The 12,199-nt window shown below is 35.6% G+C and overlaps 1 protein-coding gene across 8 annotated transcripts in view; it reads left to right on the top strand.

Moving 5' to 3' along the window:
* TBC1D23 (TBC1 domain family member 23) overlaps positions 1-12,199 on the top strand; it is a 37,057-nt gene that overhangs the window by 19,242 nt on the left and 5,616 nt on the right. For 6 of the 8 annotated variants that reach the window (XM_075034258.1, XM_075034259.1, XM_075034252.1 and 3 more), the window contains 8 exons: positions 122-244; positions 1,287-1,379; positions 3,969-4,139; positions 4,356-4,398; positions 5,120-5,229; positions 5,889-6,031; positions 7,230-7,274; positions 10,374-10,462. In XM_075034258.1, the coding sequence (XP_074890359.1) occupies positions 122-244; positions 1,287-1,379; positions 3,969-4,139; positions 4,356-4,398; positions 5,120-5,229; positions 5,889-6,031; positions 7,230-7,274; positions 10,374-10,462 (817 nt within the window). The remainder of the gene's footprint in view (positions 1-121; positions 245-1,286; positions 1,380-3,968; positions 4,140-4,355; positions 4,399-5,119; positions 5,230-5,888; positions 6,032-7,229; positions 7,275-10,373; positions 10,463-12,199) is intronic. The other 2 variants (XM_075034257.1, XM_075034256.1) reach the window with 1 other exon arrangement.

Raw genomic sequence — 12,199 nt, 5'->3', positions numbered from 1 at the left:
AAGATACCCGTGTATTGGACTTAACATTGGTGACATGGTGGATATAGTTTTACTTTAAGGCTTCACATCTGAAGACAATAGCTTCAGTTAACTTTTTTTTTTTTGCTTCTTGCCTTATTAGGACAACCACAGTCTTTTTGGCAGCAGCTTGCTGGGCCTCAAAGATGATGACACAGACTTGAGCCAGGCTCTCTGTCTAGCAATTTCTGTGTCTGAGATTCTTCAAGCAAATCAGCAACAAGGAGTTAGTATACTGAATTACTTCCCCCCTGCTTCCCAATTCTATCAAAAGGAAAAGAATCACTTGCTAATTTGTGTATCACAAATATTTTTAAAGTGCTTACAACACAGATGAGTATTTGCTATTTCAGGAAAAAGCATTCTTGTCTTGAAGTTGTCTGCTTCGTAAATGATCTGCTGACAGCAATGCATTTGTGCTGTAGCAACTAGAGCTACAGCCCAAGGGACCTTAATACAGCTGATCTGAATCTGAGGAGTGAGAGCTTAAAGTAATATCTCACTAATTTGAATTCCTTTCCAAATGTAGCTATTATAGAGAAAGATTTAAAACCCACTACTTAGTACCTTTGAGAAGAATGTCATTATGAAATATCTGTCTTTTGTCAAAGAAAGGTTTAAACAAAAAAAAAATTGGTTTAAGCTATTTCTGTAGTACTTAATTGCAGACAGATGTATGGACTTCACTTAGAGTATTTAAGACCAATATATGGATAATAGTGTAGCTAGATTACAGTGTTTCTTATTGACTACTGGCTTTTTGTAGCAGCTTCCAGGCCCCAGTTTCATCAGGCATACTTTTTTTTTTCCCCTAGTCCAAGTAAAGTTAAGCATCTGTTTATATCCTGCTTAAGTCGGCGGGATATAAAGCTATCCTTATGTGCTGTGCTGAGTAGTAATGGACTGTTGGATTAGGACTTCAGAGTTGTCCCTTCTGATGTCTTGTTGATGCGTGCCTTCGTACCCACTGTATTTCTTCTCAGTAGAGGTGAAATAATTACACTGTGTGTGTGTATTGCACTTAGGTGGTCATTTCTGCTGTACAAGCTGATGGATTAATGGGAAATCACTATTGGAATACTGTTGGTAGTCTGCTAACTGTAGAAGTTCAGATTAATCGAACAAAATAAGATTTTCCAATAGCTGTTAGCCCCTTTGAGGGGTTCCTGTAGTATTGGCGTTAGTATTAAAATATAATTGAATTATGTACTTTTCCATCAATTACATGATTTTAAAATTTTCTAACAGGCAAAATCTTTTTCTTTCAGGAAGGAGTAAGGTTCTTTGTAGTGGATTGTCGTCCTGCAGAGCAATACAATGCTGGGCATTTATCAACAGCATTTCATTTAGACTCAGATTTGGTTCGTATGCTTTTTGTTTCTTTACTGATTTTTGAATCCTAAGTTAAATAGAAGGAGAGAGAAATGTCTGTCTTGAAAAATAAATTATCATTTAGTTTAGACTCTAGTCTGTCGACTGCAGTGTCTAGCTATGTGATGAGGTTTCAAAAGTTAGCTTCTCTAAAGGAGATTGGTGGAATTATCATTTTACTGAGAAGATTAGTCCTTAATGACATTAGAATTTGGGATTCCAGACTTCCTGTTCTTTGGTTAGAACTGGAAATCCATACAGGCTAAAAACTAGACATTGCTTGGAGGAGAAATCTCTTTCTAGCATCATAATTTCTAATGAAAAGTGTCATCAATTTTAACAAGTAGCATTTTTATTTTTCCCCCAGTCAGTCTTCATACAGCCTGCTTGTAAGGAGAATATGTAAGGATTTGGTTGGTCCTTTAACATTTTTGCAGTACAATATGAGAGAGGAAGTGCATTAATTTTGGGACTGAGATGTACTGCGGACTAATTACTTCACTAAAGATTTTGTTGTAGTTTCCATTTGATTCTGAATTCCTAACTGAACATTCAATCATATTTTTCTCTGTCCTTTTTTCCCAAATCACTTACACTTCAGCTGGAAGTATTCTTCACTTCTAGATTAACCCTCTACTGTTTCACTTCAAGCAGTCTATGGATGCTGCGTGGAATGACTTCTATGTATATACCCCATAAAAGGCTTTTTTACTTTTCTTAGTTAAGAAGCTCAGTCCTGCATCTATTATCTTTACCTCTCTAATTAAAATTAAGTATTATTCAGTAGTATTTGCACAAGTATAATTACATAGGCGAGAAAAGGAGGCTGAGGGCAGACCTTATCGCTCTCTACAACTACCTGAAAGGAGGTTGTAGCCAGGTGGGTGTTGATCTCTTCATTCAAGTAGCAAGTGATAGCACAAGAGGAAACGGCCCCAAGTTGCACCAGGGGAGGTTTAGATTGGATACTAGGAAAAATTTCTTCAGCAGAAGGCTTGTCAAGCATTGGAACAGGCTGCCCAGGGAAGTGGTTGAGTCGCCATCCCTGGAGGTATTTAAAATATATGTGGATGTGGTACATAGGGACATGACTTAGTGGTGGGGAGATGGCAATGTTAGGTTTACAGTTGGACTTGATGATCTTAGAGGTCTTTTCCAACCTAAATGATTCTATGATATAGTGTTCTGGTTTTAACCTAGATAAAAAATTATTTAGGAAAAAACTTTCTCCATGGTATGTGGGTGTCCTTCTGCTAGCCTGAATTGAACATCATATTCAGTAAAGTAGAAATAAGCATTATAAATTATTAAATAGTTTAAAAACCTAGTAATATATGAAAAAGAAGTCCATGAAGACAATTCTTAAATTGGATGCGATTAGTTTGTATGTATTTAAATTAAATATTGGAATTAACTTCTGCAGTATGGGTCAGTTGGTATGGTTAGGATCCTTCATGAACCACACTGGATGAATGTCACCAGGTTCCTCTGTTTTTAGAAGTTTAATGCCAGGAAAGCGTTGTAGGGAATACTCTTTGAGACAAAAAGCCATTAATGGAACTTCAGTGTGTTTTATATGCTTGTATGTGCAAAGTACAGGCAATTTACTTTAGGGGAGGCAATGGGGAAAGGACTTTGGAGTCCATCTCATTTATAGGTGATAGTCTTAGAGGAAGTAGTGAGATTTAGCACCTATGTAATAAAGCAGCAGTATGTGGCTCTAGGAAAACCCCAGTTAAAATTCAGGTTGACTTACTCATGGCTAGGTTGTGTACTTGTTACTTTGAACTTCATCATTTAATCCAGTGTAAAGGCTAGATAATGACAATCCCTCTCCCTCCTCCTTCACCCCCCCTCCCCCCAATCCAGTTACAGGTCAATATTTCCTTATTAATTTAAGTAAGCGTCTTCCCCAGAAGAGGAGGTTAAAATTTCGGCTGTATTTAGAAAGTCTTTGTTTCTCCATCTCTTTCATATAGCAGCTTATTGGTTTAGCGTGCATAATAGGCCTTCAGGAGACCACAGCCTTAACTTTTTGAGACTACTAAGAATCCTAGGTATCTCCTTGTACTCCTGATTGTAATTTTTTTTCAAAATCTTGATAAGTAAATGAGAAAAACCTTAGTGGGGAGACAACAAGGACCTTACTGGCACCTAGAAATTCTGGGTATTTTAAAGGGTTTCAAAACTCCAAAGTTTGAACGTGTTGCGCTTGAGCGTATGTAAATACAGAAATCAGTCCCTCTGCCATATTGCCAACTTAAGGCAACATGAAAGTTGCAAAGACTTTTTCCACTATTATTTGGTGGCTGCAAAAATAAACTAACAAATGTTAGCTGTGTTTCTTTCCCGGGGAGAGCAAGGTGGAGTGAGGAAGAAAAGGATGATCCTCGGTGTTCTTTACATAACATGAGGTCTGGGTCAGGCTGTCTTTTTTGTGAGTGTGTGTCTTTTACAGTGCTGATGTTGCCTTGTTTGTGCTTAACAAATTATAACCATTTTCAAAATTTGTATCTTTTCACAAGTTATGTTACAGTATGTTGGTGTCAAACAGCACTTTTTGTTTGTTCATTCCACAGATGCTTCAAAACCCATCAGAATTTGCACAGTCTGTAAAATCCCTATTGGAAGCACAAAAACAATCTATTGAGTCTGGCTCCGTAGCTGGTGGGGAACATCTCTGCTTCATGGGAAGTGGCAGGGAAGAAGAAGATATGTATATGAACATGGTGCTAGCACACTTCTTACAGGTACAAGTAAATTGCTGTTGATTTTAATAGCTGAAATAAAGTGTCTGCATGTATCATTGACGCTAAACGGCAAAATATTTTCCCCTTAAAATCCTAACTGTTTTACACATTACTCAGGTTTACAGTTTTTATGAAGTTAACCTGTGTTTCATTACCATGCTTGCAAAACTCATTCCACAGTTTTTTACTTCAACCAAAAATGTCTTTCTTTTGCAGAAAAATAAGGAGTATGTAAGCATTGCCAAAGGAGGATTTATGGGTAAGCTTATTAATAACAAGCTTTGTTTGAGAAAACTTCGTATCTTAACACTGTTCGTATTTTTATTGGGCTTTGGCTAGAAATCAGCTAAATGAATAGCAAATACGTCTCATTTCTCAGGTTTTTGTTTTGTGTAAGTCAACACTGTGCACTTGCACGTTTGTGGTTAACTGTTACAGCTTCACCACATTTCTGAATGGCGAAAAATTAATACGGAGAGTGGGGAAATTCCCTCTTTCTTCTAACTTATTCTTGATGTTTAGCCTCTGTAGATTGCAGATCTGTATGAAGATGCTACTTCATAATTACTATTAATTGTTATTGCATTTTCTTAAATCATCAGTTCATAATTCTGCAGTTTATGCTGCTGGACTCAATCAGGCTCTACAACAGCAGAGAGATCTGCTCTACAATATGAGCATAGAGGCATTGCTAGTCAATATGTGCAGTGTCATAACAGCTACCTTTAGGGTCAAAGCAGTGATTTATTTTTAGTTGCTGCTGTATTTTAACTGTTTTCTTTACTAAAATAAAGATAATCCTAATGCCTTTGAACTACTGAAAGAAAAGCCAGGGGTGATTATAGCGGTATCTGACTTCATCTGTTTTATTAAATCATGTGGAACAAAAATTATTACTGATTAGTCTTGGATATACAGTATTTTCATCAACAGACTAATTTCAGTGTGGTTCTGAATGGTTTTTAATGGCCTTTTAACAGCCCTTCAGCAGCACTTAGCAGATATCAATGTGGAAGGACCGGAAAATGGATATGGCCACTGGATTGCTAGTACCTCAGGCTCAAGAAGTAGCATAAACTCGTCTGTTGATGTAAGTGAATTTTGAGCTCAAGTGGTATAGTGGGATGGGAGCCCCAGGTATACTGAATTTTTTCTTCATATTCCTCATTCTGTTCTGTAAATGCAGTACTGCAAGTCATGATTGTTTTCAGTTGTATGTTTAATTTCCAACTATATTCACTGTCTAGTTGGAGGTGACCTAAACGTGTTTTATCCTCTTGAGAGGAAGAGCTTGTAGAGAAGAAATTGCTGTAGTCATTCTCCAGCAGAATATATGTAATGGACAATTCTTTTCCTGGCTCTTCTTCATTCTGGGAATAAATTACTACAAAACTGGTATATGCTTTCATGGGAAAGCTCAAAATTGCCTCCTTTCTACAGCTAATATGTTGTATGTAGAATTTGACTTTTAATTTGCATACAATTTATCATTAATGTAATTCCTTCCTCTCTAGATTTTCACAGCAGGGTGCTCAGTAATAAGGTTTGTTAAGCTTGCTTTATTGGATCATCTTTACCTCAGATATTGTTGCTGTCGTTTGATAGAAGTCTAAAAGAATACTGTAATTAATGTTCTACTGAGTATCAAAAAGTAGATTACTATTTTGTAGTCTGTTTCCTTACTTAACAAACTAGAAATGAAATAACATTATTTTATATGATTAATCCTGAGAGAAGTTAATTTTACAGGGTGATTCTCCTAATGGTTCAAGTGATGGAAAAGGAGTAAAATCCCTGGTGAATAAAATGACAGTTGCTTTGAAGACTAAATCTGTGAATGTGAAAGAAAAAGTTATTAGTTTTATTGAAAATACATCTACTCCAGTGGACAGGTGCGTCATTTATAACTTGCTGTGAATTAGCAGTGAGGAATGACTTCCCATTTCAGGTGGCTATTCTGTAAATGTGAAGACTGTGCTAATTAGGAAAAAAGTTATCTTCCAGTTTCAGCTTTTAAATTTCCTACACCTACCCTCCTCACAATTTTATCATGACACAGTAAGCCTACTGTGCTGCCTTAGTATTGCAAGACCAGTGTGAGACGCCTTTTCTCTTGAATGTTTATCTAGAATTTGTCACTGCATGGTTAGTTTGACTTCTTATAATGTGTCATTTCTTTATTCAGTCTAAAAAAGTCAAGAATGATTTCACTTTTATTTCAGTTCTTCCCCATCCTGACTCTAATGGAATGGGTGAATGACAGAAGGACCCTGACCTTCTGGACAGGGGTTTTTTGTTGTTGTTTCGTTCTGTTTTGCTTTTGTTTACCAGCCCATCTTGTCAAGTTGAGGTTAACTTTTTTGAAGATCTTGATTTTTCAAGTCCTGATGTAAAGCTGCTTTTCAAACCCAGAATCCACTCTTGTTCATTTTTTGTATCTTCAAGTAGAGCTGGGAATGAGAACGTGCAAACATGTTAGAAGATGCTTCCAAATGTGGAAGTCATTGTTCCAAATACTTACCTTAACCTACATAAAAGAATAATAGCTTTCATCTCTCAAAGCTTTAATTGAATAGCCTGTTTTAGAGTTCTTTAAAATGCATCCTTTGGAGTTGTGTGTTGCAAAGACATTGGCATTCAAGAATCTTACAGACCTAGTGTTTGTTTGATGGCAGGATTTAACATACGTGCCAAATGAACAGTGGTTTTTAGTAGTCTTGTACCTAATCAAAAGGTACAGATTGTGGCTTCTTTTTGTGTTGGAAAATTACTTTTTTAATTATTATTTCACAATTGGAGGCAAAAAATCTTAAATAGCACTTGGTGGTAGCTTTTGTTGTGTGAAGAATTCAAGTAAAGCTTATATGTAAGCCATACATAGCATGAAAAATGCATCTTTTACAATTTTTACAAATATTTCTCTACCTCATGGCTAGCTGTCATGAAGCGTTGCTTTTATTTATAAGCATCCTCCTTGAAGAAGATACATTGCCAATATAGAGCATTTCAATTATTTATCTAGATTTTTCCTTTAAACTTTTTTTTTTTTTTTAATTCTTTTGTTCTGTCCTCTGCCCCAATGTACTATAGAATACCTTTCAATATTCCCTGGCCAGACAGAGCAAGCCTGGAGCGGTAAGCTTGATAATTAAGCAGTCTGACTAAAACCACCTTTGTCGTATTTAGCATGGCGTTGCAATATTTGTAAGCATTGGTTACACTGACAAAATTGCTCGCATATTTTAATATTAATTTAGGGGTTTTGAATATATTGAAGCTATTGGGTTTTACAAGTACTAGTCAGGGGACTAGAGGAAGAAAAAAAGTGTATTGGTAGTGCTTTCTTCTCTTAGTTTCTGCTTTTTTATTTCTGTTCTCTTCCTTGCTACTGCTTTTTATGGAGTTTTTTTTTTTTACTTGTCATTTCCTGTATACATTTTATTAGTGACTTGTACTAGTGAAAGACACCAGGAGCAATTACTGAACAAATTATGGCTTAAGGTTTTAACAAGAGAGACTACAACTATGAAAAGGACTTGTTATAAACTGTTCATAAAGCATCATCAGAGCTTAGATATAACAGGGAATGCATAGAGAACTTCTGTCTGGAAATCTGGAATTTTTATGCTTCTCATCACATGGTGATAGAACATGCTGATAGAAACAGAGGTGCTCATTACTGGGAAGAGAAAAATGCTGAGTCAGTAAATAGCTTTGCAGCTCTCCCCCATCTTGTTCACATAGCTACTGTCTTTCGCACAAATGTGGAGTCCCTTCACATTTGTCTCAGATTTTATTTCTGAAATATTTATAAGGCAATAAAATTGTGAATTGAGCTTATGTAAAATTACTTCTGATAAACGAAGGACAGCTCATGCATAATCACTTTGGAACTTTGGTTATACTTTAGGAACTCTATGTTGTAGCTTTTGGCACTCATAAACTGAAAAGCATGAAGGTTTAAAATGCTGTTTGGGTTTTCAAGGATTTTGAACCACTTCTTCTTTCAAGTAGTTTTCACATAATTTGAGATAGTATTTACCCATAAGCATTACGGAATGGTGTTGTGTGAGCAAAACCAACAGTAACGTTAACCAGTATTCTTAAAAAAAAAAAAAAAAGTGGGAATATCCCAATAGCACATAAGATATCTTGTTTATTTAGAAATCCTAAAGATCATGGGGATTTCTGCCCACATTTTGTTGATCAATTTTTAGAATATCATAAGAAAGTGTTAAAATTCCAACTTAAAACACTTGTTGACTGTGTTCAATAACTGAAAGGCACTTGGATCTGCATTTGTAACCAAGAAGTTTTGATATATTGAATTATACTTTGGTTATTTTACTTGCTCCTTTCACTCACATTGCTTATTTTCTTTCATTGGGAAGATGCAAAAATAAATTTGCTCACACTATGGATCACTAGACTATTCTCTTAAAATTGCAGCTCTTAAAAACCTGGAATGGCATTCTTTTCCCATCCATTCCATTAGATCCTCTTTGTGTTTATCACCAATATATTTCATTTTGCAGGTTTGCCACTAAAGGGAATTGCATTCAATTAGTAACAATGTAATGATGGCCTTCCATGCAAATAGGTTAAAGGAAATCCATTTCTAGTTTAAGATGTTACCAAGTTTTTATAAAGTAGCTTTTTACTTTCTCTTGTCTTGACTAACTTTGATCTATAAACACCAATGAGATCTTCTCTTAAATCCTCTCTGTGTAATTCAATTTGCCACTATTTAAATATGTTTCTTCTTACTCAATTGGTTACGTATTACTAAAGCATATTTACAAAAGCCTCCATATAGAAGCACTGCCCTCTTGAATTGTCAGTGTCATTGATGCTTATTGTCTTAAACACTAATGAGCATGTTTTTGTATGTTTATTTTTTGTTTCATTGTAGAATGCATTTCTAGTCTTTTTTCCTATTAAACGTTTCCTTGTTTTGTCTATATTAGTAAATTTTAACCATAGAAAATGTAGGTTTCTTTTTTAACTTTCAAATATGCTTTCAGGTATACATAAGTACTAGCATTCATTTATACGTTAGTCAAGAGGTTGCCTCTCCAACTTGATTCTACAGTAGCATGTAAACTGGAGTTAGTGAATACACTTACAACAGGAACCAGGACTTACAGTTTATAGGAAATATGAATACACATTATGGGGAGAGAGGTTATAGAAATTGAAATGGGGGAAAGGGACAGGCATGTTTTGGTTTTGTTTTGTTGTTTTAAACTAGGGACAAGCGTGTTTTGGGTTTGTTTTGGTTTTTTAAGCTACTACATTTTGCTAGTTCTAAAGGCTAAAATCATGAACTGTTTCTTTTTTTCAGCAATTACTTGTTTTGTAGCTTTCTGAACCTTTAGGTTTTCTCATATTTTTTCAGGTATTCCCAGCAGTTGAGAACCAGAACTTTTAACGTGACAGCTGTGACCATGTAATCACAGAAGTCTGGACTGGAGCTTTAAAATATCTTAGGATTTGCCACTGTTACTGTCAAATATTAAGACTCAGTTGTGTTTGTGTCATTTAATATGATCTGTAGAAATAGATTTAAATGTGATTTTTGAGGTCAATATTTATGCAGAAATCCCAGTGATGCTGGGATGTTAGCAGTAGGAATTGCTTGACCAAAGTTTTCAGGATTTGGCTCGTGCTAGAGAAAGTAATGGACAGGAAGTCAGAGTTCACACTACAGTGGATGGTTTATAATAACCCCAACTTCAAAGTGCTTAAGGTATTTTGTTATCTTTTGAGGAATTAACCAGAAAAATGAGCTTCCAGACACGTTAGTTAATAGTCTTCATTTTTTCCTTTATCCCAATTTGGCATCCTTGTAAAGCTGCCCTGACTGTCCAGAAATATTTCAGTTTCATGCTAGAAACTTCATAGCATGTTGTCAGTTTTCAGGTCTCTAATGTATTTTTTCATTTGAGAAGGTGACCAGAAGTTCTTTTTAAAACAAAAAAGTATTTCTTTTCACTTTATTTGTTACAGGTCAGCCTTGCCAAGTAACTGAAATACATGCTTTCACTAACAAAATTGCTTGATGGGTCAGTCACAGCTTCCTTGCAGGCAGCTTAATGAAATTTTCTTGTCCTCCTCAGTTGCACAGTTGTTCGCGTTTTGCTAATGTGTTATTGTAGGAGTCATACCATCAGTTTGAAAGTTACTTTTCTTCTCCCATCCCATGTCCTCTCCTGCCCTTTTCATTGCCAACAGACATGTCAGCAGCAGTGACAGAGTAGGAAAACCCTACCGTGGTGTGAAACCAGTATTCAGCATCGGAGATGAAGAAGAATATGATACCGGTACAGTAGAAGATTTTCCTCTTACCTAGATTAGCTTATCTAGACAAAGTTATTAAATTTGGCGAAATCGTAAGAGTGTATGTTACATCTTTGTCTTACAAGATGACGTTTTTCTAACTATTACCATTGATCTTGTTTGTTATGGTGGAGTTTAGGAACAACCAAGAAAGAAACACCCTCTTCAAATACATAGTAGCAGACTAAGTAAAAAAGATTTTGTGGTAGGCGCCAAACAGCCAACAGGAAGAAATGGAAATACATGGGTTTAGTGCATCGTTCCTGTTCACTTGTTATTTCTGTAGTAAAGATCTCTTTATCTACACTGGTCTTGTACATGTAAACCTGCAATTGTACCTCAACTACTCACAACACTAAGCAAAATGTAAAGGACCTAGTCTGGCTCATAGATCTCAGGTTGAATCTCTAGCATTGGCAATTATAACAATCTGAATTTCTGAAAATATAGTTGAAGCTAGACTTAAGATGGATAATGTGCACACCTCTCCAGTGTTTTGTACTTTGCTTTTTGGCATTGAATCTATTAATAATTGATTCATCACTTGATATGCATGCAGAATGCTGTATAAAAACATGCAATCTTTATTTAATTTTTTTATCTAGTTGAAAAATTACAGGGAGAACTAGAACACCACCCTTTTCACAAAGGTTTTGTATGGTTTTTTTTTGAGACCAGCACTAACTTTAGAATGGTGCAGACCTACTCCTGTCCTGGTTTTGTTCTGGTAGTGTTAGCTCACTCCCAACCATCACCATCTCACAAGTAACTGTTCTGTGACCAAAAGGCATACTCAGCTTCATGTGAGAAACAAATAACAGGACTAAGAATTTTTGACCTGGAAAAGAAATAATTTAGGAAGATTAATGAAAGAGATTCATAGGATCTAGAGTTGTTTAAATAAGATAGCAGACAAACAATGACCAACTGTTTGTCATCAGTAAGAACTGGGAAGGAGCAAAATGAAACTATCAGGCAAAAGCTTTAACACTAACAAGATACTTCTCCAAATGCCATGTAATTAAGTTTGCACAGTTCTTTGAGCATCCATAATAGTGTTTGGCAAAATCTATGTGGTTTCAGAAAACCAGGTCCTCAAAGACAAATTGTCTAGAACATATTTTCAGTAATGGTTGTTTGCTAATTTCTATTTACACTTGCTTTTAAAAGCACTATTAGACTTAATAAGCAGAATCACTGCAATGATTTGAATAAGCAAAGCCAACACATTTGAAGTGAAATATATGTTATTTTGGTACAGAAGAATGCAAAAAGTGAACTTGTTTCTGTAGAACTCCTTTTGTGAAGTTTTAGTGGGGGTTTTGTAATAAATAATTGCAATCAGCTGTAATAATTGCAGCCTGCTCTAGGTGACCCTGCTTGATTAGGAGAGTTGGACCAGATGACCTCCAGAGGTGCCTTCCATTCTCAACCATTCTGTGATTCTGTGAAATGAGGATGGATTTTGTTCCATTCCTTGCAATTTTGTAATGTATTTTTTCAGTGGAAACCTTTTCAAAAGTTTGGCTATAATTCTGAATTGCTTTGAAATAAATAGTTTAACAAAGCGTAGAAAACCAGCTTTGAAAAAGATGCTTTAAAGAGGTGTCCTTCGAAGTTATTTCTGGGAGAAACATCTATGGATTTAATGTAGTTCATTGTTTTAGATAAATAGATTGCTTAAATTCTTCTAATGTAGCACCGAATTACTATGTAAACAT

The sequence above is a fragment of the Buteo buteo genome, chromosome 8 (genome assembly GCF_964188355.1).
Source record: "Buteo buteo chromosome 8, bButBut1.hap1.1, whole genome shotgun sequence".
Classification (NCBI taxonomy): domain Eukaryota; kingdom Metazoa; phylum Chordata; class Aves; order Accipitriformes; family Accipitridae; genus Buteo; species Buteo buteo.
This window is presented reverse-complemented; position numbering and strand designations above follow the sequence as displayed.